This window comes from Delphinus delphis, chromosome 2 (assembly GCF_949987515.2).
Source record: "Delphinus delphis chromosome 2, mDelDel1.2, whole genome shotgun sequence".
NCBI classification, from domain to species: Eukaryota; Metazoa; Chordata; class Mammalia; order Artiodactyla; family Delphinidae; genus Delphinus; species Delphinus delphis.
The window spans coordinates 136,570,951-136,597,267 of NC_082684.1; the positions used below are offsets into that span (position 1 = coordinate 136,570,951).

General features: G+C 38.9%; 2 protein-coding genes, 1 long non-coding RNA gene, 2 other non-coding genes and 1 pseudogene across 7 annotated transcripts in view; 3 read left to right on the top strand and 3 right to left on the bottom strand.

Moving 5' to 3' along the window:
* Positions 1-3,320, top strand: LOC132419831 (uncharacterized). Its single transcript, XR_009518255.1, has 3 exons — positions 1-45; positions 783-924; positions 3,058-3,320. It is a non-coding gene; the product is annotated as an uncharacterized lncRNA (long non-coding RNA).
* On the bottom strand, positions 2,305-2,556 carry LOC132419830 (H/ACA ribonucleoprotein complex subunit 3 pseudogene; annotated as a pseudogene).
* An 886-nt stretch (positions 3,321-4,206) lies between the features above and the next one.
* Positions 4,207-20,396, top strand: TIPIN (TIMELESS interacting protein). Of its 3 annotated transcripts, none has more exons than XM_060005737.1 (8): positions 4,207-4,254; positions 9,101-9,241; positions 9,366-9,444; positions 9,646-9,721; positions 12,415-12,537; positions 12,759-12,822; positions 17,233-17,439; positions 20,201-20,396. In XM_060005737.1, the coding sequence occupies exons 2-8, from the start codon at positions 9,109-9,111 to the stop codon at positions 20,389-20,391; spliced, it is 873 nt and encodes a 290-aa protein (XP_059861720.1). In that variant the 5' UTR covers positions 4,207-4,254; positions 9,101-9,108; the 3' UTR covers positions 20,392-20,396. The 3 variants fall into 3 exon arrangements, with proteins under 3 accessions (XP_059861720.1, XP_059861719.1, XP_059861718.1); XM_060005736.1 differs by having other exon boundaries at positions 4,210-4,447; XM_060005735.1 differs by lacking the exon at positions 4,207-4,254 and adding an exon at positions 5,911-6,383.
* On the top strand, positions 13,493-13,628 carry LOC132421460 (small Cajal body-specific RNA 14). The gene has a single exon (XR_009518706.1). It is a non-coding gene; the product is annotated as a small Cajal body-specific RNA 14 (non-coding RNA).
* On the bottom strand, positions 18,841-18,945 carry LOC132421243 (U6 spliceosomal RNA). Its single transcript, XR_009518534.1, has one exon. It is a non-coding gene; the product is annotated as a U6 spliceosomal RNA (small nuclear RNA).
* A 1,615-nt stretch (positions 20,397-22,011) lies between the features above and the next one.
* Positions 22,012-26,317, bottom strand: part of DIS3L (DIS3 like exosome 3'-5' exoribonuclease) — a 34,315-nt gene continuing 30,009 nt past the window's right edge. Inside the window, 6 exon segments of the mRNA XM_060005733.1 lie at positions 22,012-22,211; positions 22,214-22,319; positions 22,407-22,581; positions 22,996-23,141; positions 24,376-24,554; positions 24,655-24,809. Of these exon segments, the coding sequence (XP_059861716.1) occupies positions 22,012-22,211; positions 22,214-22,319; positions 22,407-22,581; positions 22,996-23,141; positions 24,376-24,554; positions 24,655-24,809 (961 nt within the window).

The window sequence follows — 26,317 nt, forward strand, 5'->3', positions numbered from 1 at the left end:
ATGGCTCACATTACCGCCTGAGCTCCGCCTCCTGTCAGCATTATGGTGAGTTGCATAATTATTTCATTATATATTACGATGTAATAATAATAGAAATAAAGTGCACAATAAATGTAATGCGCTTGAATCATCCAGAAACCATCGTCCCCCACTCCACCCCCATCTGTGGAAAAATTGTCTTCCACAGAAACCAGTCCCTGGTGCCAAAAAGGTTGAGGACCACTGATCTAATCCATACCTTCTGCCTTAGAAAAGAGCAAACAGACTCAGAGCAATAAAGTGATTTGATTGTGGTCAGACTTTTAGTTCTTAGTAGAGCTGATGTTATGGTTTGCGGATGTAGTCCAGGAAAGATTCCCAAAGGTCTAATACAATGTACAGTGATGTAATAGTCTTCTTGTGCCGAGAACTGCTTATGTGCCTTATTGTGAAAGTACTAGTTATTCACATTCTTAATATTTTTGGAAACACTCTAAAGTTCTAGATTTGCAAAATAAAAACATTCGTTTATTTTTTTCTATTTTATTGTATGTGGCAGTCTACTAATTTTCCCCCAACATCTTTTCACCCCTTCTTCCACAGTAATAGAAACCCTGAGTTTTTACTGGGTCATGACCACCAAGAATAAAGACTATATTCCCAGCCTCTTTTGCAGCTGTGTGTGGCCATGAGATTACATTCTGGATGTAACCAGAATTGTCGTATGCATCTTCTGGGAAACATTCTTAAAATGTTGAGTCATGCCCTTCTCTCTTTCCTCCTTCCTGCTGACTGGAATGCAGTTGGAGCTCTAGAAGCCATCTCAGAAAATAAGGTGAACTTGAGAATGGAATGCTCACGTGGTAAAGCAAGAAAACAGGACACCAGTTTCCTAACACCATGGAGCACCATACCAACTATGAACTTACTACCTCCAAACTTCTTGTACGTGAGAGACAAACTTTCTACCTTGTTTATTGTTATTTTAGTGTATTTAGTTTTAGTTTTTCTGTTATTTGTAGCTGACCAGATCCTAATTAATAATCCCTGGGCTCAGGACATGGAAGCAACCTAAGTGTACATTGACAGATGAATGGATAAAGAAGATGTGGCACATATATACAATGGAATATTACCCAGCCATAAAAAAGCGAAATTGAGTTATCTGTAGTGAGGTGGATGGACCTAGAGTCTGTCATACAGAGTGAAGTAAGTCAGAAAGAGAAAAACAAATATCGGAATCTAAAAAAAAAAATGGTTCTGATGAACATAGAGGCAGGACAGGAATAAAGACATAGATGTAAAGAATGGACTTGAGGACATGGAGAGGGGGAAGTGTAAGATGGGACGAAGTGAGAGAGTTGCGTTGACATATATACACTATCAAATGTAAATTAGATAGCTAGTGGGAAGCAGCCGAATAGCATAGGGAAATCAGCTCCATGCTTTGTGACCACCTACAGGGGTGGGATAGGGAGGGTGGGAGGGAGGGAGATGCAAGAGGGAGGGGATATGGGAATATATGTATACATATAGCTGATTCACTTTGTTATATAGCAGAAACTAACACAACATTGTAAAGCAATTATACTCCAATAAAGATGTTAAAAAAATAAAAAATAAAAATAAAGACACACCAAAATATTTGCTTGTTAAAAAAAAAAAAATCCCTGGGCTCGTCACCTTGATTACTAATGCTGACGCAGACCCAACTGGGTGATACGATCCCAACCTGGGCATGTTATGTACAAGGCAGGGGCAAGTTGATGCCACAGTCTTGAGATGGAGTCCTCAAGTACATAGCAAATCACTACCACCAGCCAGTCCAGTACTTACCTAAGTGATAAGCCCAAATAACACCAGACAATAGATAAGACACAGAGACTTTGCTTTTCAAATGTGGTTTAGAAATAGTTCATGGTCTTTTAGTTTTAAAAGATTTACCCCATTTTTCTTCTTTCAAACTTCACCTCTGGACTGGGTTTCCAGCTTTCCAGAAAAACTTTTACACTCCATACTCAATCCTTGTTCTTTGATAGTCTATTTTTCCTTTAACACTATTCACTCTTTTCTTTTTTTAGCTCTTTCAAATCATTTTAATAACCTGGGAGTGATTCGAAGTATGAAAAGATTCAAACATTTTCCCTTTAAAGGGAATGCTACCATCATTGCCTCACAACAAGCATGATCAAAGGCAACGATGAGACTGGATTCCAAAGAGCAAGGGTCGTAGGAAGGCTTCAAGGCTCACGGATTGGAGAGCTTGGTTTCAGAAAGTCTCTCGAAGGCTAGCAGGCAGAAGAGACATGAAATTTTCGAAGATCCTCAGAGGATGGGGCACGGTTTCTGGGTCATGAGCACCTTGAAGTGTCTCTTGATGGTGATTTGGTGTCTAGAATATTTATCCAGGGAGAACCGAACAGGATGGGCCGAGCAGGTCTGTTGTCCCATGGGGTCAAACTTCTTCAGCATATAGACCCAGTCTCCCAGCTCGTTGAGGCAATACTGGAGAAACCCGACCACACTGAAGCCGGAGGTTCCAATTCCATCTGTAGCTCCTCTAACTGACAGCCTCATGTGTTTTCAACACTATTCACTTTTAAAAACATCAAACAGTTCTAAAAGTTTTAATGACATGGTCTATGAGAAAGTTATTTTTTATATTTCTGGTGCAATTGTTAAGGAAAATATATTTCTAGTATTCCTCACATATGAAAAAGAGGACAGTCTTAGACATTAATATGCCAGTGCCTTACAACTGTGGTAGTTATATTCACACAGACTTACGATCAATTACCAAAGCCTTTACATGTTCTAAAAGGGTCAAACAATTTACAAATTATATGGATAATAATAGGTAACATTTATTAAGTACTATCATTTAATCCTCCTCATAACCCTATGAAGTAGATACTATTATTAATAATAAGGAACTGAAGCACAAATGTCAACAAGTAGTAAATGATGAAACTGAGATTCAAACCCTCAGAGCTTCAGCTCTGGGCTTTTTTGGGGGGGCGGGGTGGCATATAACTTCTTAATTTCTCAAAGTGCTTTTTTTTTTCTTTTTTTGGCCAGGCAGATTGTGGGATCTTAGTTCCCCCACCAGGGATCAAACCCATGCCTCCTGCAGTGGACGCACTGAGTCTTAACCACTGGACTGCCAGAGAGTTCCCTCAAAGTGCTTTTATATTTATTTTATTAGACATAAAGTAGAGAATATAGACTGTTATCTGGATAATTAGAAGAATGCCTCTTGCCTCAGTTACCCGGACTCTTGAAGTTAACATATTTCCCATTTAAATTAATGTTAATTTTGTAAATTGCTTAATATTTTTTATCTTGCATTTATAGAAATAAAACCATAAAATTAAGGAAAATGTGGTACATATACATATTTGCATACATAATTTTAGATAGAGCTTGCAATTTACTTTCTCTTATTCTTTTCACATATTTATTCTATAATTTTAATGAAATATTTCAAGCTACAGGAAAGTAGAGAACGAATGTAGCAAACACTACTCATCTTCTTGGTCTGTCAAATCTTGATGCTATAGGTGCTAAAGGTAACTTTTTTTAGTTTTCTGAATAGTTAACACATTTATATGTTCCAAAAAAGTATGGTGTTAAATCCCCATCCCACCCTGTCCCGTATGTCCAGTTCCCATCTCCACTTACTTATATATTTATTTTGTGTGCATGTGTGTGCAAGCAAATATATATTGCACGAATATATTTGGACTCACATAAAAAAAAATTAAAGGTAACACATTTTTGACATTCTTCTTTGTGCCCACAATCCTAACACTCTTTACTGCCTCTTTTCTCGGCTCATTATTCAATTAATAGAACACTTATGTTCATGGAATTTTGTTAGTAACTCCGAAGAATCGGTAGTTTCTCATCAAATTCTGTTTGCCTCCATCATTTATATTCCATCCACAACCCAGTTTTCTAAAAACCTGAGATCTGCTTCCAAAGTCTGAAGTGCATAGAGCATAACGAACACGAACATCACGCGGACAAGGAGACTAAACTCCTCGGAAGAATTCGTGAGGGCGTAAGCGGTAGGGAAAGCAGTGCGGGATGGGTCGGACGCCGGAAAGGTGGGGATAGACGTGGGTGGGCGGGACCTGGGGGAGGTGGGTCCGGTAGGCACCGCCCAGGCTTTTGGCGCCAAAAGCCAAGGACTCTTCTCGCGAGAGTCTCGCGAGATACACCGTTTCCCGGCCGCGCGGATCCCTGTGCTGTGCCTACAGCAGTCGGCTCGAGGTGAGCGCTGGCTGGCGGGAGAGTGGGGTTCCCGAGGGGAGAGCCGGCCGAGGGAGTCAGGCTGGGGAGCGGGGATGCCGGGAAGTCGCAAGGAGGGAGTGAGAAAGCAGGAGGACATGACTGAGACGGACCTGGGCTGATCGGGACTGGAGAGGAAGGAGGCCTGACCGGCTGCGACCTGTGCGGAGAGGAGGTCGGTGGGGACCAGGGCCGGCGCTTTTACTTCTTGTTTACGTTTCGGGTCTGTCTCCCTCTAAACCAGGCCTTTTAGTGTAAGGGAACGTGTGTCAGATAGATCTTTATATCTCCAGTTTCTGTACCGGGGCTTCTAAACACTGGAGGCGTCCTGTGAATGTTGAATGAATGAATGAATGTGGTTGAAGTGAGAGGACAGACAGGGGAGTGAGGATGAAGGGAGGTCGGAGAAGAGGGATGGGATGGGAAGTTTTGTGGTTTGAGGACTGGGTAGCAAGGAGGTCATTGAGTCAGTTTGGTAGGACTTCCTAGCGACAGGGACTTCTGTTTTGGTGACTTAGAAAAAGTTGGGCATTGGACACCTAAGGGTCTGGGAACGAATTTGGATATTAAATTTTTTTGTTACCTTCACCCTTCTGCGAGTCTGAGGACTAGAGGAGGAAGTGAAGAGACCTTAATCAATGTCTAAAAAGAGACTAGGCAACCATTGTCAAGAAGTTAAAGACAGAGCTATCTTTTTTTTGCGGTACGCGGGCCTCTCACTGCTGTGGCCTCTCCCGTTGCGGAGCACAGGCTCCGGACGCGCAGGCTCAGCTGCCATGGCTCACGGGCCTAGCCGCTCCGCAGTATCTTTCCGGACCGGGACACGAACCCGCGTCCCCTGCATCGGCAGGCGGACTCTCAACCACTGCGCCACCAGGGAAGCCTAAGACAGAGTTATCTTATTCACTACAAGTTTCCTGACAAGTCCTACCCCAGGCTTGTCTGGTTCCTTGCATTGCATCGTTACACTTAATATAGTTTGTGCCCTGTTATCTCGTTCATAGCTCCCTGTTGGCTTCAAAGGTGTGAGCCCCATTTCTTCCCAGAAGGCTTAACTATTGATAGAAGGAGACCCAAAAGTTCGTTTTTTCTGCAAGATGGCTCTAGTAGTGCTTCTTAGTTGTCTTTAACTTCATTTGAAACAATGAGATATCAATGTGCATTTAAAAAAAAACTTATCAAAATTGGTGAATTTTTGTGTAGCCATTTTGATATTGAAGATGGAAGACAAAAAGCAACACTTTGGGCATAATTATGCTTTGTTATTTCAAGAAAGGTAAAAATGCCACTGCAACATAAAAAAGGATTTGTGCAGCGTATGGAGAAGGTGCTGTGACCGATCGAACTTGTCAAAAGTGGTTTGTGAAGTTTCGTGCTGCAGATTTCTCGCTGAATGATGCTCCACGGTCAGGTAGACCAGTGACGTTGAAAATCATTTGCACCAGCTTGGTTATGTGAATCACTTTGATGTTTGGGTTCCACATAAGTTAAGCGAAAAACCTTCTTGACCATATTTCCGCATGCGATTCTCTACTTAAACGTAAAGAAAACGTTCCGTTTTTAAAACAAATTGTGATGGACAATGAAAAGTGGGTACTGTACGATAATGTGGAATGGAGGAGATTGTGGGGAAAGGGAAATGAACTACCACCAACCACACCAAAGGCTGGTCTTCATGCAAAGAAGGTGATGTTGTGTATATGGTGGGATTGGAAGGGAGTCCTCCATTATGAGCTCCTTCCGGAAAACCAAAGATTAATTCCAACAAGTACTGCTCCCAATTAGACCAACTGAAAGCAGCACTTGACGAAGAGTCCAGAATTAGTGGAAAATGCATAATCTTCCATCAGGATACCACAAGACTGCATGTTTCTTTGATGACCAGGCAAAAACTGTTACAGCTTGGCTAGGAAGTTCTGATTCATCCACCATATTCACCGGACATTGAACCTTCGGATTTCTATTTATTTCAGTCTTTACAAAATTCTCTTAATGGAAAAAATTTCAATTCCCTGGAAGACTGTAAAAGGCACCTGGAACAGTTCTTTGCTCAGAAGGATAAAAAGTTTTGGGAAGATGGAATTATGAAGTTACCTGAAAAATGGCAGAAGGTAGTGGAACAAAATGGTGAATACGTTGTTCAAAAAATTTCTTGGTAAAAATGAAAAATGTGTTTTTCATTTTTACTTAACCGAAGGAACTTCAATATGACCTTTAACTGCCTTTCCAATTTTGAAAACCTATGGTTGATACTTTGGTTTTTTTTTATGTACTTGTGGTCTTGGAAGTTTAGAATTGGAGAGAATTTGGAGATCCTCTAGCTCCAGTAGTTTTACAGTTTTGGGGAAGCTTTGGAATTCTTCACTCCTCCATTCAACAATTATTTCAGGGACTTCCCTGGTGGTCCAGTGTCTAAGACTCTGCGCTCCCAATGTAGGGGGCCCAGGTTCGATCCCTGGTCAGGGAACTAGATCCCACATATGGCAATGAAGAGTTCGCATGCTGAAACTAAAGATCCCGCATGCCGCAAGTAAAGACCCCATATGACGCAACGAAGATCCCGAGTGCTGCAACTAAGACCCGGCACAGCCAAATAAATAAATAAATATTTTTAAAAAACCAAATTCTTTCTTTCTTTTTTTAGTGGCCCACTGCAGTTATTAAATCCTGCTAGACAGGAATTATAAGTATCATTGCCATCAGAACTCTCACTATCCATAAACTCAGGAACTGAACAGATTCAGATAATTTTTTGAGATATCTTTCCTTCATGAACTCTCATGTTATCCCAAACTCAGGAATCTGATAGATTTGGGTAATGCATTACACTACCCATGACCTGAACTCACTAAAAATAATTCTCACCATCTGAGTTCAGGAAACACATGGATTGCATAGTGAGGATTCCTGGGCTACGTGAAATGAGAAAGCTCAGTTGGCCACCTCAGTTCTCTCTGGGGCCACCCCCTTGTTCCCCTCCTCCAGGGTCCCAGCCTTGCCCTCCAGGAGCCCCTTCCCTGTGCATTTCCCTCTTGGCCACATTTGAAGTAGGCGTTAGGAGGTGTGCCCTCCTTTGGGGCTGCAGAACTGCTCAGGTTTTCTGCTAGTTCGAGTTGGGAGGACCAAGGTCAACAGCTATTTCTTGAGCACTGGCTGTATATCACTTCTGGGGATACAGTAGAGGAGCACAGAGACCCACCTTGTCATTGCCCTTTTAGAGCTACAGTCTATGATGGGAGACACATTAATCAAATAATCACACAAATAGAACCTAATATTGGAACTGGGTGAGTGCTACAAAACTTGTACTTGACATTTTGAACGCTTGTCATAGGAGGATTTAATTTAGGAAAATTGGGGGAGACTTTTCTGAGGTGACGGTTGAGATCTGAAAGAGATTAGGAGTCAGGGAAGAGCCTTCAAGATAGGAAACAGCTTTTGTAAAGGTCTAGTGGCCTGAGGGATAGAAAGAAAAAGCATGGAGAATGGTGTGAAATAAGTCTGGAGAAGTAGGAAAGTGCTAAACCCTGCAGGGCCTTGGAGTTTTATCATTATCCTAAGAGCAGTAGGAAGCCATTGAAGTAATTAAGCCTAGCAGTAATGTGATCAGCTTGACATTTCCAAAGGTTCAGTTTAACTGTAATATGGAGAATGGATTGAAAGGGCAAAATGGATAGGAGTAATGGTGTAATCCAAACAAGAAGTGTTAGGAAGTGGTTGTGGAAATAGGGAGAAATGGACGGACTCAAGGGTTAACCTGGAAGTAAAATGGACAGGGTATTTAGGATGGGGGAATGAAGTGTTAAGGATGACTTGCAGGTTTCTGATATATAGCTGGATAGGTGTCATTCATTGAATTGGGAAAATTTAGAAGGTTGGTTTTATACATGATGAGTTATAGGTGCCTTTGAGAAATTTTAGAGCTGTAAAATGAGAAGTAGGGATTTAGAGCTCAGATTTGATGCTCAGGTGGAGATAAAAAATTAATGGGTCATCTATAAATTAAAACCATGTGCATAACTGAGTGAAGAGGGCCTAGGATGAAGTCTTGGATACTAACTGACCAGGTTAGAGGAATATGAATCTGCAAAGACGATCCAGGAGGAGTGTCCAGGAAGGGAGGAAAGCCAGTTGAGTACTGTGTTTCAGGAGTCAACAAAAACACTTTTCCAGAAAAAGGAACTGATCAGAAGTGTCAGATGTTTCTGAGAGGTCAAGTAAGATGGTACTGAAAAACATTCTTTCAAGTTACCAACTTAAGGATTATTTCCATTTCTTCAAAGGAAACCTTACTAGAAAACCAATATGTAAACAGTATTTTTATTTTTCCTTTTTCGATCCTCCTGCACAGCTTATGGCATATTAGTTCCTGGAGCAGGGATTGAACCCGGGCCCTCAGCAGTGAGAACGCAGAGCCCTAACCACTGGACTACCAGGGAATTCCCAACAGTATTTTTAAAAAGCTTCTCTGGTTGAAGTGGGGGTGAAGTATTGTACCCTGCCTATTTCACACCCCTTTGGACCACAGTTTGAAACCCTCTGAAAAGTTAAAATCATCATTTTATGATGGGGAAACTCAACAGTTGAGGTAAAATTATTTGCTCAAAATCATATTGTTATTTAGTGGTAGGGTCTACATTAGAACTCAGTTCTAATTTCTAACTTTGTTCTTTTTTCCATAACTTATCTTCTTCACTTCAGTTCATGATGTGTGAGTTTGAAATATGGTTTAACTGACTGAAACACATGCATTTTGCTGCAAGTGGAACTTAACTGTGTAATAAGACTACTTGGATGCATAAACATGTTTACTTTTTTCCCCCCCTAGAGGAAAAGATGCTAGAACCACAGGAGAATGGCTTGATTGACCTACCAGATTATGAGCAGACAGAAGATGAAACTTTTCCTCCATTCCCACCTCCAGCCTCTCCAGAGAGAGAAGATGGTGAAGGAGCTGAACCTGAAGAAGGTCTGTATAGGGTTCCAAAGTGGTGTCCATGTTCAGCTATCCATCTAACAGCTTAGAAATGATACATTTTATAAATGAGGCTTAAATTACTTAAGTAATATTAAATCTTGGTATATTTCACCAGAGTTAGGGAGAGGAGCACCTGTTCCTGTACCTCCAAAGAGAACAGTTAAAAGGAATATACCCAAGCTGAATGCTGAGAGGTACATTTACTATTTCCTTAAATATTTATACTTTTCTTTCCATCATTTTTTCCCTTTTATGTTACAGGCTTTTGGTTGGGATGATTTGGAGATCAGACATTTTTCTCAGTTCAGTAGTTAATATTTTTTTCTTCTTATGGTCTTGGTTTGGCCTTGATGGCTTTAGAAAACTTGAAATTTAAAACATATTTCTATTCACAGATTAATTTCAGAGAGAGGGCTTCCAGCATTAAGGCATGTGTTTGATAAGGCAAAATTCAAAGGTAAAGGTCATGAGGTAAGAAGTGTCTGATTTTTATTTTAGACCTTTGTTTTTTAAAATATCAATAAGACTGTGGGCCCATTATCATGTTCTTAGGAATCTTAGAATGTTTCACAGATACCATCATTCATCATCATATCTCTTTAGAAACTATGATGTAGTAGAAAGGACACTATTTGAAGACATTTAGGAACTGTAAATCTCTGCACAAACGTACATTTAAAAATTCTCTTTGAATTGTGTAGCGTGTAGATACAATTTTTTGCAGATGATATCTTTGTAGAGCTTTGCAGTTTATGAAGTATTTTCAATTATATTCTTTCATTATCAATCTCTGGGGTAGGTGTTGGTCCCGTTATCTAGTGAAGGAAGCAGAGTTTTAGAGTTTTAAGCCTCCACTGCGAGTGGTTAAGGGCAGAGCCTCGACTTTGCATTTCACGGCCCAGCTAGAGTAACATTAACACAGCATGAGCATGATCTTGGTGTGGTATTCAGGATAGTTGGAAAGAGGGAAGCAGCTGGAGGCAGATAGCAATTCAGAGGCTATTTCACTACCAGCAGAATGAGGTGAAATAGCCTGGATAGGGTAATAGTAGAGGGATGAACAATATATAATACTTGGAGGTGATTGGGAGGTACAAAAGTAAAAATTAATCCCAAGATTTCAAACCTGGGAGGCTGAAAATTGTAGTACACTTGCTTAGTTTCGGTGGACAGGAAGGGAGAATATAAGTCTGTGTCCTATTTTGCCACAAAACTAAACATAAATCAAGATACTTTAAAACCATGCCCAGCTCGGTTAATTCATTGCTCTTATTGAAATTTTCAGGTAGTAGTGATGAATTGATGCTTTGAATTTATGACCTCTTCATCATTTTCATAATAAGTACTTTAAACTTATACAAAGGATAAATATTTTGTGTTCCTTCACTGGGTGAGGTTGGGCTCTGAGTTTGTCTAGTCTTCTGTACTTTGCCTTTGAAAATTCTACTATTTTCTAACAAAGTTGAATCCTCGATGCTTTTTTCTCCATGTATGACTTGGGACTTCACACTGTATTTAGGTATTTCTCTTCTCTGTCCCTTGGGTGTAATGTGATATTGTGAGGTGGCTGATCAGCTACCCCAACAACTGGAAAATGGTCATAGGTGATTGAACTTTTTTTTTTAATTTAAAAAAATTTTTATTTTATTATTTTTGACTGTATTGGGTCTTCATTGCTGCACGCGAGCTTTCTCTAGTTGCGGCGAGCAGGGGCTAACTCTTTGTTACGGTGCGTGGGCTTCTCATTGCAGTGTCTTCTCTTGTTGCGGAACACGGGCTCTAGGCGTGTGGGCTTCAGTAGTTGTGGCTCACAGGCTCTAGAGTGCAGGCTCAGTAGTTGTGGCACACGGGCTTAGTTGCTCCACGGCATGTGGGATCTTCCTGGACCAGGGATCGAACCCGTATCCCCTGCGTTGGCAGGCAGATTCTTATCCACTGCGCTACCAGGGAAGCCCGATGATTGAACTTTTGAAAGAACTTTTATTTTTATCAGAATGAGAATGAAATGACATTATGTTCTCAGCATTACATATTGAGTTATTGGTAGAGTTGATTATTTTAACCATTAGCTTCTTAGACAAGATCACATACCACCACAAACAATAATTGCCAACATTTGAGGACTTGCTTTGTGTCAGACACTTTACTTGTATTACTTAATCCTCCTAACAACCCAATGAGGTATGTATGTTCTCGTTTTATTCATGAAGAAAAAGGCACACAGAGGTAAAGTGATTTGTTCAAAGTCACACAGCTATTAAGTGGTAGAATTTAGATTTGAATCTATGCAGTCTGATCCAGAGCTTTTAACCAGTCTCCTATTTTAAAATACTATAAGAAAATAAAAAAATATTGTACAGTAAAATCAGGAATTTGAAACTTTTTTCATTTATTACTCTAGTTTATTAAACTTTGTTTTTCATTTTCATTAAAAAATTTTTCTAATGTTAAATTGAAATTTCAAATATAGAGAGGTATTGTGATCTGAGAATGTTTACACTGTTCTTGCTAGTCTTTGGTACTTTGCCCTTGGGATTTCTGAACATATTTTCACAGAGCTGATTCTCAGTGCTTTCTGTATATTGTTTAGAGACCTGTCAGTTTGTATAGTTATTTCAAAAAGATATCTTGCCATATTTTATTGAAGTTTATTTTCAAGTATTTATAGGTCTGAAAAGACACATGTGATTATCTTTTGACTTTTATTAAGTTTTCATACTGGGTTTCTGTTTTCCTCTGATTTTTAAAAATCTATCCAGTGCTATTAGACTGCAGTCCTCTAAGCCAGCAGTCCCCAACCTTTTTGGCACCAGGGACTGGTTTCGTGGAAGACAGTTTTTCCCGGGGGACGAGGGGTGGTGAGGGGTGTGGGGGATGGGGAGTGGCAGATGAAGTTTCGCTCTCTTGCTCGCCCATTGCTCACCTCCTGCTGTGTGGCCCAGTTCCTAACCCACCGTGGACCGGTCCATGGCCGGGGGTTGGGGACACCTGCTCTAAGCCCTTGATAAATATTTTTCTTCTTAAAGTTTCTTTTAAAAGTTTATTAACCTTATAAATATAAAAGGACACGTGACTTTGTTACTATTATTCAGTTCTAAAATCTGCTGACAAGGTCAGTTGTGAGAATGAGTCTTCTATTTAGCATTTTTATTTTTATGTTCCAGGCTGAGGACTTGAAGACACTAATCAGACACATGGAGCACTGGGCGCATAGGCTATTCCCTAAACTGCAATTTGAAGATTTTATTGACAGAGTTGAATATCTGGGAAATAAAAAGGAAGTTCAGGTAGGTGTTGAGATCATTATGAATATCATTCACAATGCTAAATTGTATAAGGATAGATTAGTGAGGCTAAGTAGCTCTTTGGGGGTCTTCATTTTCAGTCTTAGTAGAGAGAAGGAACTAATAATAGCTATTTGAACAACTTTTTTTGAAACTAATAGTAAAATCAATGACCGTTTTCCCCCAAATCTAAGTGAAAATGTAAAAATGTTTTTTATTTTCAGACCTGTTTAAAACGAATTCGACTTGATCTCCCTATTTTACATGAAGATTTTGTTAGCAATAATGGTAAGAATATAGGTTTATCTACTTTATAATAATTTTGCTTTTAGAAATGGATCTAGTTGGGGTAGGCAGTGTTACAGGACTGGGTTCTTAGTCTATTTTGAGTATATAATTAAAGTACAGTAAATAGGAGTGAGTTAAGATGCCTTGGTATGTCTAGAATGTTGTACATGATATTTGTTTCTTAAAGACATGGTGGTATGCCATTAAGAGATGTTGTAAAATATATTTAGCCACAGAACATGAGCTTTTGAGAACTCATGATGATGGCCCATTGATCCTTTGTAGTGCTTGCTAATAAAAATATATGACAAGATACAGTGTTCATATACATGTCCACCATTATAAAAAAGTGGCTCTGGGGCTTCCCTGGTGGCGCAGTGGTTGAGAGTCCGCCTGCCCATGCAGGGGACGCAGGTTCGTGCCCTGGTCCGGGAAGATCCCACATGCCGCGGAGCGGCTGGGCCTGTGAGCCATGGACGCTGAGCCTGTGCATCCGGAGCCTGTGCTCCGCAGCGGGAGAGGCCACAACAGTGAGAGGCCTGCGTACCACAAAAAAAAAAAAAAAAAAAAAAGTGGCTCTGAGGAATTAGGCAGAACAATTTGATGATGAAATAGGTCACATCTCACACAAGAGTACAGATCTTGTATGTAGGACTTTAGTTAGACCTATGTGACTGTTCCTGGTATTGATTGCATTTGTTAGTTGTACAATGCAACCATAGGCAGTCACACACATCAAAACATATGGTTCCTGCCGACAGAGTCTGTATAGTTATCAGATTTTCTGTGCGATGGCTCCATACATGTTTGTTTTTTGTTTTTAAAAAATTTAATAGATGTAGCAGAAAATACAGGCTCCATATAGAATCCCCCCAAATTATTTATAAACTGCTTTTGAAAGTGTGAAGGATTGTGATTTAAATAATCCAAGATTTAATTATTTGGTAAGGTATGGTACGAATTGATGGCATGGGATTTGATAGATGGAAAGGAATTAGTTATTAGAGTCTAAATCCCACAGCATATACTACTGGGTCAGTTAGTTTATTTATCGAACTTTTGTTTGTTTGTTTGTTTGTTTTTTAATTGATATTTTTTTAAAATTGGAGATGAACAGGGGATAGTGTACGGGGCAAAGGAGAACACAGTTACTTTTACCTAGGGGAAGGGAAAGCTTGGTAGGAGAGGGGAAAGCTTCACATAGGAGGTATCACAAGTACTTTAAATGATAAGCAGTAGAAGTTAGGCAGAGGTGATTTTGGATAGAGGCAGCCACTTATGCAGAGGCATAAATGAACATGGCACCATTCATGGAATTACAGGCAAGTTGCGGTATAGGGTACATAGAGGAGGCCTGTATCAGAGAGCCTTGTTTGTTGTTGAATCTGTTTTCTTTGTATCCTAAGAGAATAGTCTCCAGACTTTTGCATGAGGCACTACAACAGTAAAAATGTTTTGAACATTTTATTTTTCTAATACATGTACTGCTGTACTGATATGATATATAACGTACATTTTTGACCTTAACATTGCAGTTTTAAAGTAAGAACAATATGATTGAATATTCTACTGAATAATTTTTACCAAAAATTTTGGGCTAATACTTTTTGATCAGTGGTTTGAAGGTTTGGTTGTAGATTCAGTTTTTTCTCCCAAATCTTGGTTTTAACCTTTCTAAGTTGCGTAAACCCAAATGGAAGTAGAGCATCATTAACTGCACTTAGTAAATCTTGGTATTCATCTTCCAGTCTCATTCACCAGTGCAAGGACTTTTGTTGAAGTTTACTAGCAAATTTTCATCTGCCCCTTTTCGCTCGTTTTACTTAAAATTAGTCAGTTTTTATATTTTTAGCACGTGTTGTCATGTCATTCCTCTGCTCAGAGCCCTGTAGTGGCTCTTTATTTCAATCAAAGTAAAAGCCACAGTCTTTATATTGTCCTACTTGGCCCTATAGAATCTTGTTTTTGTGTCCTTATCCCATTCCTCTTGCCTCCCTGACGGTATCTTTACTATTCCGTTGCTTCAGCCACACTTGCATCCTAGCTGTTCCTTCAGCCTTCCAGGCATATTTCTATCTTAAGGCTTTTGCACTCTGCCTTGAACACTGTCCTTTGCCCTCCCTCCTGCCCCTAAATCTGCATGGCTAACTCTCTCACCCGCGTCAAACTGTTTTCAAATGTCAGTTCAGTGAAGTCTCCCCTACCACACTGTTAAAATTGGACCCCCAGCCCCATTCCTGATTTCACTATGCTTTTTTTAAATAGCTCTTATTTCCCTTTAATTATTATGTAGTTTGTTTATCTGTTAGTTTATATGTACCAGAGTGATGGCATCCTGTAGCACATTGACTATTCTTGGCTTTAGCTTCTTTGCCACAATAGCTTGCCTATGAATGTGGCAGTGAATGAATTTCATGTGTGGTTCTAATATTTTTTAATGCCACCTTTATCCTAGTCAAAAGGGGTTATATTCACATGGATTTTCTGTTAAGATATTGTTTGTACTAAAGAGGTCATTTACTGTTGAAGAGATCTTTCCTTTCATGGCTCACAGAAAAGTATTGAATAGTTTTTTATGTATTTCATTACTATTAATTCAGAATCCTATAAGCCCTATAAGGTGAAGCATATTAGAAATCCTGTATATTGCATAATTGGTTCTAATACTTGTTTCTTAACTTTTCCAGCAATGTTTTCTAAATGTACTCCATCAATATTTCCTGACAAAGGAATGTATTTTAGTTTCTTGACACATTTTTTTCCATATCAGGAAGGAAAAGTGTATGGCTTTCTGTCTTTCACTATTAAGGAAGAAACCTCAAAAGGGGCTTAGATTGTAAAATGCTGGATTAAATACATGATTTTTAAACCTCACTGGTTTGTATTTATGTTTTAAATATTTTGCTAGTTGTGATGGTTTTTACTGGCATTAGCTAATACCTCACTGTACAATATGTGCATAGGACAAGGAGAGTAATTGTAAACTCATTTCCAATGGTGGTCTTGGTGATAATGAAGTTTTTTTTTACCTACTTGTCAGATCTGATGAGGTTATTTATTATTTTTTTAACACCATAATGTGAATGATACAGAGAGAAGGTGAAGTGTCAGCTTTGCCATCTTCTTAGTTCTTGCTTGTACTTCTGTTATCTTCTACCTACAGGTGTTTTGTTATTTTGCAGAAATCTTTTAAAGCTACCACTTGTGCATTTTGTTAGGGTTGTTTTGTTTAAAATAGATAGTATGTCAGGTTGCTTAACTGGGTAGTCAGAATTAGCTATATATCATAGTATGCTGAAATTAAAAAATGAGTGAGGACCCAATTCCACCCTTCCGCAGTATGAGCTTGCTGTCTTGAAGGTAGCTTACAGACCAGATGATTAGCTGTCATATAGATAAGTGATAGTTTGTCACTGCCAGTTCTTTTAAATATAAGTTAGTAAAACTTAATTTTTCGTAATTCTTAAATGAAATATAAATGGAAGATCTCGTATTTACTTTTCATACCCTGTGGATCATTTTAGGAACATCCTACTTTGAGATAACTGGTGTACAGAACTTTAAGAATTTATTAAGACTAATCATGTAGAGAGCACTGAATTTTTTAAAAAGTTAACTTGGAAATATGTCCACAGATCTAAATTTCTTCCCCTTTTTCACTTTGTGTCTCAGTTTTACTGTACACAAAAAATAGCCTATATAAAATCATTACTGTGTATCATACAGACAATATGGCAAGCTACTAAAATGTTTTTAATATAAAACAAGGATAGGGCTTCCCTGGTGGCGCAGTGGTTAAGAATCCGCCTGCCAATGCAAGGGACACGGGTTCGAGCCCTGGTCCGGGAAGATCCCACATGCTGCGGAGCAACTAAGCCCGTGCTCCACAACTACTGAGCTTGTGCTCTAGAGCCCGCAAGCCACAACTACTGAAGCCTGCGCACCTAGAGCCTGTGCTCCACAAAAGAGAAACCACCGCAGTGAGAAACCCGCACACCACAAGGAAGAGTAGCCCCCACTCGCCACAACTAGAGAAAAAGCCTGCACACAGCAACAAAGACCCAGCGCAGCCAAAAATAAATAAATAAATTAAAAGAAAAACACAATAAGGATATACTTTGGATTCTTTAAGTTCTTTTTTTAGCAACTAAGAACTTTTGCTTTCTGTTCATGCATGTTTTTAAACTAGTATTCCATTTGACTTAAAATGCCTCTTTAAAGTGATTAATAAATATTCCTTCTACTTGTTTGAATCAAGCATGTATTTGTAACATTCTCATACCTCACAAATTGTTTCTTCAGGTCTGGCACCTTGTTGCTTTAAACTGGTTTTCAGTTAATAGCTGCATAAGCTCTTTTTCTAACTAATTTAACACTACAGATGCACTAATTTTTTCTTTTCTACTGCAGATGAAGTAGGGGAAAATAATGGCCATGATGTAACTGCTACCGAGTTAGATCCCTTTCTGACAAACTCATCTGAAAGTGCAAAGTTTGCTTCTGAGTCGAGTAGAAGCCTAACAGAAGAACAACAACAAAGAATTGAGAGAAATAAACAACTGGCCTTGGAAAGAAGACAGGCAAAGCTACTGAGTAGTAGTCAGTCCCTAGGAAATGGTAAATTTTATGCTGGATTTTATGTGCTACCATTAATATATCAAGGGCATGTTAGAAATTTTAACTTCTTTACTCTTCCCCAAAATAAAATACCTCTAGGAATAGACAAATGTGATATAGTATATTAAGCTTATGTATATTTGAGAGAGAGTGGGCTTGAGAGCTAGCTGGAATCCTCAAAGAATATATGCGTCCAGGATGGTTTTCTGGGTAGCTGAGTGTCTCTTAAAAAATTGTTTTAATCATTTAAAATTGATTCTGGATCTTTCGAAAACATATTCTTCCCTGACTCCTTAAAACATGTGACATACAATTTTATCTTTATGATAATTAAAACATTACTGTGGTACTTTCCTAAACATATAAAATTCTTTGTACCCATTGAGGACTTTAGAGCCATTTGCTGTGACATGAATAGGTCCAAAAATGCTTTTTATTGCAGCGTTTCACTTCTGTTGTGAGCCGTCATGTTTGATTTCTTGTTGATTCCCTTGTCTCTTTTAAAACTGCCTTAAAATTTGCTGTTTTTTAAACAGACTGTGGGTTTGGAAACTAGACAAGTTTTGTTAAAACTATATTTAAAAATAATTGCAAATTGGTTTTGAATGAAGCACGCACAGTCGCATTTATCTTTGTCAATTTCCAATCCAGTTTTTTCCTTTTGAAATGGGAAAATAGGAATTACAGTAAGTAGTGAAGATTACACGTTGTAAAACAAGTTTCACCCAAAATAATGAAATTCTGAAGTGAAACTTATTCAGTGGTATTATTATGATTTTTTTCCAGTTAGAATGATTTTTTTTTTTTAACATCTTTATTGGAGTATAATCGCTTTACAGTGTTGTGTTCGTTTCTGGTGTTTAACACAGTGAATCAGCTAAACATATACATATAATCCCATATCTCCTCCCTCTTGTGTCTCCCTATCCCACCCCTCTGGGTGGTCACAAAGCACCGAGCTGATCTCCCTGTGCTACGTGGCTGCTTCCCACTAGCTGTTTTACATTTGATAGTGTATATATGTCAGTGCCACTCTCTCACTTCGTCCCAGCTTACCCTTCCACCCCCCCATGTCCTCAAGTCTATTCTCTACGTCTGCATCTTTATTCCTGTCCTGTCCCTATGTTCATCAGAACCATTTTTTTTTAGATTCTATATAAATGTGTTAGCGTACGGTATTTTTCTCTTCCTGACTTACTTCACTTTGTATGAGACTCTAGGTCCATCCACCTCACTACAAATAACTCAATTTCATTTCTTTTTATGTCTGAGTAATATTCCATTGTATATATGTGCCACATCTTCTTTATCCATTCATCTGTCGATGGACACTTAGGTTGCTTCCATGTCCTGGCTGTTGTAAATAGTGCTGCAATGAACATTGTGGTACATGACTCTTTTAAAAATATGGAATGCTTCACGAATTTGTGTGTCATACTTGCACAGTGGCCATGCTAATCTTCTCTATCATTCCAATTTTAGTATATGTGCTGCTGAAGCAAGCACTAATTTTTTTTTTTAAGTTTCAAAAAATTTTTAATTATTTATGTTTGGCTGCATTGGGTCTTTGTTGCTGCACGTGGGCTTTCTCTAGTTGGAGCAAGCAGGGGCTACTCTTCATTGCAGTGTGCAGGCTTCTCATTGCAGTGGCTTCTCTTGTTGCGGAGCATGGGCTCTAGGTGCATGGGCTTCAGTAGTTGCAGCACGTGGGCTCAGTAGTTGCAGCACATGGGCCCTAGAGCGCGGGCTTCTGTAGTTGAGGCTCGTGGTCTCTAGAGCACAGGCTCAGTAGTTGTGGTGCATGGGCTTAGTTGCTCCATGCCATGTGGGATCTTCCCAGGCCAGGGATCGAACCTGTGTCTCCTATATTGGCAGGAGGATTCTTAACCACTGTGCCACCAGGGAAGTCCAGGATGGATTTAACTTTTAACTTAACAAATGGATGTTTTGTACTACCTTGTGAAAAATTTAATGAAGATACAACTATTGTTGATGACAGTTCTTCCTTGCTGTCATTATCAAAGTTTACGTGGCAATAAGCATTTTAAGGCTCATCTTCTATTTATAATATATGACTTTAAGGGACTTCCCTGGTGGTGTAGTGGATAAGAATCCGCCTGCCAGTGCAGGGGACATGGGTTCAATCTCTGGTCCAGGAAGATCCCACATGCCATGGAGCAACTAAGCCTGTGCGCCACACCACTGAGCCTGTGTTCTAGAGCCCATGAGCCACAACTACTGAGTTCTTGTGCCACAGCTACTGAAGCCCATGCGCCCTAGAGCCCATGCTCCACAATGAGAGAGACCACCGCAATGAGAAGTCCACGCACCGCAACTAGAGAAAGCCCGTGCACAGCAACAAAGACCCAACGCAGCCAATAAAAATTAAACAAAAGATATTTATAATATATGACTTTAAAATTTTTCACTAGAAATGAGTATCTTAAATGTTCTTTACTGTAGATCACTTTGACATACATCTCATAAGAACATTTGAGTTTTAAAAACTTCTATCTAGTAGTTGTGATTTTTTAAATGAGAACAGTTGCATTTGACTGATTCAAAAGTCTGAGTTCAAGACTTGCATTTTGAATGGATTTTATACATGTATAGAAATGGCTTTATTTGGAAGAAAGTTATCATAATTAACATTAACTAAAGTGATCGTAGATTTCATCTCTACTGATTTAAACATGTGAAGTTTGTATTAGGTAAGATTGGATCAGGTGCTTGTAATGAATAATAATGATTTCTCTTGCAGACTTGTTAATGAACACACCCAGTACACAGACACCTGAAGAGGGTAGTACAGGTGAGGAGCAAAAGGAGGAAGAATCAAATGGATTTAACAAAGACCTTCTAGACAATCCACATAATGATGCTGCTGCCAATACTGTAAATGAAGAGGAGGAATTAAAAATAGAGAAAATGCCACTGGACCAGTCCTTTTAAAATACATAATAGTAAGTTAAAGCTTCATCTTGAAATGTTACTGAGGTTGGATAGGCCTCAAATGAGAAAATCTATTAACTTGCTATCTTCCAAATTTGAGATGACGATGCATTTTGCCTACTTTGAGTGAAAATCCTTATATAGTGAAACTTTTATAGATTCCTGTTTAAAATCTGGTATTATCTATACTTGTTTCTTATCCACTTTCGTTGTCTATTTATTCTCCTTAGTGTTTATTTTTATATGGGTATGACCTTGTAAAAATGATTGGTAGTTAATAAGTAGCTTCAACTGCTAGTGTGCCATTGAATGCCCTGTTTTTACTAAATTGGGTGGTGTTTTAAGATGTAAATATGTAATAAATGCTAATGTTCTTTTTTTTTTTTTAAATAATAAGCTCACAAACTATCCCTAGAGGCTTTATAAAAGTTTCTCATCGCTATTTAGTTCTACACTTTACACTTTTGGTAAAATGTTCACAGTTGTTATATGTGTTTACATGTCTTTTGAGGAGTCACTTTAATACTTAAAGGGTCACGTGAAAAGCTGATACATTGCCTGGCCTGCATAGGTGCTGGGGAAGTTCACATGCTCCTTGGTACCTTACTGACTAGTTAGTTGGAGAGAAACTTGCAAAGTATAATGGGGAACACAGAGCACGTAGGGAGGATTCGGTGGAGATGCCAAGGATTGGGAAGAACATGTACAATAATATAGAAATGAAAATCTAGGAAATGAGAGCTTTGGGAATGGTGAATGTGAGGCTGAAGTGTTAGGGCCACGTGGTGGGAGGACCTAATTGGAGTTTTTCCTGCCTGAGTTTATCAACTTGGTGGAAGGGTAGTTGCAGATAGAAAGTACCACGTTGAGAATCAAGTTTAGAGGTTGGTCTGGTTCTCGGCAGGAGATTCCCATGGGGGAGAGGGAAAGGCAAAGCTAGTTTTTACAAACTAGGACATGGGAAGGTTGCTTTTTTGGGGGAAGACTGGCGGAGTGATGGTGCTAAGTAACAAGTCTCCAGCAAGGGCAAGTCCAATGCAACTCATCATCCAAGGAGAGGGTGGGAATGGAGGTTTGAGAGAACAGACCTTACCCTGTGCACCCCACCCGGCTCCCTAAGCCCTATCCCCAATTGGTGCTGGGGACAGCAGGGGTGACTGAGTCAAATACGAAATAGGGAGTTTTAAAGTGGATACGTGGACAGGATGGAGCTTATTATCTGAAGGTGACTGAAAAGTTAATCTGGCAGATGTCAGAGGGGCCTATGACCCAAATGTAGCAATTACTGGAAAAATTAATACTGTAAAAGAATGGATTTGAGACAAGCTAACCAAAAGTCAATTCTGGGTTTATTAGCAAGACCAGCAACATGATTTGCAGAGCCAGGATTCAGTATCTACTTATCTCTGAAAAACCACTTTCCATAGTGACCTAACTGTACTTTATTTCATGCAACTTAAATTAATGATAAGAAAACATTTCACAAATATCTGAAATATCTACCCAATCCCACTCAGGGATTGGGTGACATGGGGTGATGCAGAAAATTACATCTTAATGTTTAAAAGAAGGTAAAACATTCATGTAAGACAAAGGTCTTTTAATGAAGTCAGAAGAGTTTCATATTCCATAACTGTTGGAAACATCCAGGAGAGCCAGGTCTCTTATTTCCTCTAGAAGTGTGTACAGGCTTCTTCCCTTTGTCTGGCAATATTTTTGATAATCTTTCTCAATGACATTTACTTTGACTTCTTGAGCAAGCTGAGCTTCCTCCATTGATCTAGTTACTTCTTTCACTAAATCACTCTTTAGCAAGGGGAACTCTGCTGAAAAAGTTCTGTATCTGGCATCATGTATGGTTTGTTGCTTATTATTTCAAGCCTTATTGTATCAGAATGGCAACGTGAGGCCTGTACAGATATTCTCACCTGTCATAGAGGAGAAAATGCATATTACTAAATCACAGTCTTTGTTCTTTGCAGTGAAAGCAATACTTAACATAAATACAGACTTACTGTTACGTGGTCAAACAAATGGAACGTAACAGATTCCCCTCCTGTCGTGGTAGAGGTGATTTTGTTTTGAAATCGTTGAAGGGATCCTGGTTTCCATTCAGAATGGCCATCTGGGCTGCATGAGATCACCAAACCATCTTTATTTTTTAGATAAGCAGCACCTTTAATCCCAAACCTGAATCATTGTCAGAATAAAAATCCAGAGATAATATATTCTTAGTATGCAGATTTTGTATACTTATCTAGAATGCTAGTTTTTCTTACAGATTAAAAACAACTTTTCCAAAAAAAAAAAGAACTTTTCATCTGATTTACCTCCAAATACCTATTTCACTGAGCAGATGGAAACAAAATGTTTGGCTAAATAACAAAATAAAACTCTAAGACTGATACAGATGTACTAGATTCTAATATCCATTTCTACTTACATAATGAATTATGTATTACATTATGTACATATGATAACTACAAAACAGTTGCTAAAATAAATGCTTTAATAAATTACATCTAATGTACCATTTATATACCATGTCTATACTTTAAGGTTAACCATGATTTCTTAATAACTATTGTGTTAGAAATAACATACCTTGGTATAAACACAAGCACACCGTTTGTCCTAATTGAATAAATAACCCCATCAGCTATGCAACGCTCCTCAGTTTCTGGGTCTTTGTCTTTAAAATACATGCACTGGAAGAGCTCTGTAGACTGCTTCTGAGAATGCTGTGCTGCCTGTAAGAAGAAGCACAACCCCAAAGCATGATGATGGACTTCCCTGACATCCCCAGAAGAAACATGGGATTCATATTTCCACAGAAACAATGACTTTTAAAAAAGGCTAGGTTCTAGAAAACTATTAATACAAACATTCTTCTCTATTATGAATTAAGTCAAATTTGAGGGACCCTTTTTCATTCCCTCAAAAATGTCTTAGAAAATTCTTTTAAGAAAACAACTTGTTATTTAAAAACTGTCTATAGTTCATACAGGAAGAGGAAAAGTATCCAGGTCTATGTCTTACCTTTATTTTCAAGTCTGTCCTACCAAAATCCTGCTGGTAGAAGTGCAAATTAGAACTACTATTCTGAAGGGCAATTTAGTAATAGGTATGAAAGTTTTATTTGTGCAGCCCCTTTGACTCAGCAATTCATTATTACCAGGAATTTATCCAGGCAAAATGTGAGAAGTCTGTAAAAGTGTATACACAAGGATGGTTGTAAACTAGATTGCCTGAACAGTGCTGCCTAACAGAACTTTCTACAATGATGGAAACGTTCTGTATCTGTGTTGTCCCATAGGTAGCCACAAGCCACACGTGTCTGTTGGGCACGTGAAATGTGGCTAGTGTGACTGAGGAACTGAATTTTTAATTTAAACCAACATGACTAGTGGCTATAATGTTGCACAGTATCAAACTAGAACCCTGGATACAGAAAATAATGTTAAACATTTAGGCAGCTTCCAATCTTATGTATCACCAAATGGTCTAGTTCTAAGCTGTACAACATTATGGCCACTAGCAACAATATAAAATAGAATACAAAGCAGTTTCTAAAACAATGATGTAACTATATTGACATGGTGTGCTATCAATAACATGTTAAGTGAAAAAAGGCAGATGACAAACAGCAGGTATGATTGGATAATTTTATAAATAAAAAGAATTGTCTAGAATTGTTATTATCTTTGGGTAGTAAGATAATAATAATCTTTCACATTTCTACATTTTGGGAAAAACATCTAACCCGTGGTAAATCTCATAAATCCACATTAAGTCACTTCAGAACATTTGTAAATGTATTGAGAGCTACTCAACAAACTTTATGATTTTTCATATTATTTCGTTGGTTGGAATAATTCTAGAGTTTAATTTGCTAGAATATACGGTACTTCATTCCACTATACAATAAAGCTTTTCTGTTAGCAAAAGAGATGATGGGTAAGAGAATTAAAAATTCCCTCTTACTCGGTTTCTGTTGTTGATATGTCTGCATAATTCCTCCAGATCTTTGTTGCTGAACAAATTTTCCTTAATTTCCATTTTCTTATCTTTTGAAATGGCTGCCATTAACAGTCGGTGTACTATAATATCTGAGTATCTTCTTATCGGAGAGGTAAAGTGAGTATATTTATCTAATGCTAGACCTTCAAAAATAAACCAAAAAATCAAAATAAACAAAAAGATATACTTTTTAAACAACTTGCTCAAGGTTATGGGTACACAGAATAAAATTTTATCATTCACCATAGTGATGGAACTCTTCCTCGGCACATGATCCAGTGGAGAAATACAGTGCGTTAGACATGGCTTGTGTAGCCATTGATCGAAGCAACCAGTTGACAATGGGATCGTTGGGATCATTTGCATTATCCAGAGAATCAGCCAGTGCTTTATTGGACCTGACAAAAAAATGTAAAAACTTTTATTTAGTCCCCAGCCATAATTTACAAGTCAACACTCTGAGGGGAACCCTTCACTCATCATCTGAATACGTTCATCTGCCAGTAGTTAAATTTATTTTGGACACATTTCAGAAGCAACTTTTTTCAACTATAGAAATCTAGTTTGCGGGGCTTCCCTGCTGGTGCAGTGGTTAAGAATCTGCCTGCCAATGCAGGAGACACGGGTTCGAGCCCTGGTTGGGGAGGATCCCACATGCCACGGAACAACTAAGCCTGTGTGCCACAGATATTGAGCCTGTGCTCTAGAGTCCACAGGCCACAACTACTGAGCCCGTATGCCACAACTACTGAAGCCTGCAGCCCGTGCTCCACAAGAGAAGCCACCGCAATGAGAAGCCTGCGCACTGCAACGAAGAGTAGCCCCTGCTCGCCACAACCAGAGAAAAGCCCGTGCAGCAACGAAGACCCAACACAGCCAAAAAAAAAAGAAAACTAGTTTGCTTTTGAGGTTTAAACAAAGAGTGTCAGAATTCAAGTACATTTCTTTTTTTGGTGCCATGCTGCGTGGCTTGCAGGATCTTGGTTCCCCGACCTGGGATCGAACCTCCGCCATGGCAGTGAAAGCGCCAGGTCCTAACCACTGGACCACCAGGGAATTCCCTCAAATACGTTTCTTAAGTACTGAAGAGTAATGTGCTGAACTTATGAGATGAAGTTATACTCAGCACATAGTGGGTGGCCAGGTACTTGCTGAATTAAATTCCTAACACCCTTAACCTTAAACATCCTGTACAGGTCAAAGAATGGATTTTTTCTTTTTTTAAATCAAGAATTATTGAGCCAGGGGCTCCCCTGGTGGTCCAGTGGTTAAGACTCCACGCTTTGATCCCTGGTCGGGGAACTAAGATCCTGCATGCCAGGCAGCACAGCCAAAAAAAAAAAAAAAAAATTATTGAGCCAGAGAGAGTTAAAAAACAAAACAGAACTAAACCTGAGGTACACAAGTAGAAGAAACCCAGAAAAAGAAAACCTTTTTCTTTTTTTAAAGAGGGCGAGAGGAAGCATTCTATTTACTTTTAAGTAATTTTTTAAAACCCAGGAAATATAGACTTATATTAACAATTTAATAATATAGTATATAATTCAGTTTTGTACCATAGCCTGCCAAGAGAAATGGGGAAGGAGAACGGCGGATGATAAAAGGAGAAGCAATGTGACAGAGTGGGCACTAATGTGAGCTTTCAAGTCTGACAGACATGGATTCCAATCCTGGCTCTGCCCTAACCAGCTGCTAAATTATCAGCAAATTAACCTCTCCAGACTTAATTTCCCTATCTGTAAAAGATGAATGAATGATCCAAGCTAACACCTGAAAGCCCTTAGCATGTGCGTCTGGCACGCACTCAGAGCTCAACCACGGACTAAACCAGTTAAGAGATACTATCTCCTAAAGAGAGAGGCAAAAAATCCATTTTCATAAATGAATAAAAGATATATTAGTTAGC

Excerpts from the sequence above, each read along its gene's own strand:
- TIPIN (XM_060005735.1), top strand. Across the intron at positions 9,242-9,365 it reads AGGAGCTGAACCTGAAGAAG|AGTTAGGGAGAGGAGCACCT; the intron begins GTCTGTATAGGG and ends ATATTTCACCAG. Across the intron at positions 9,722-12,414 it reads TCAAAGGTAAAGGTCATGAG|GCTGAGGACTTGAAGACACT; the intron begins GTAAGAAGTGTC and ends TTTATGTTCCAG.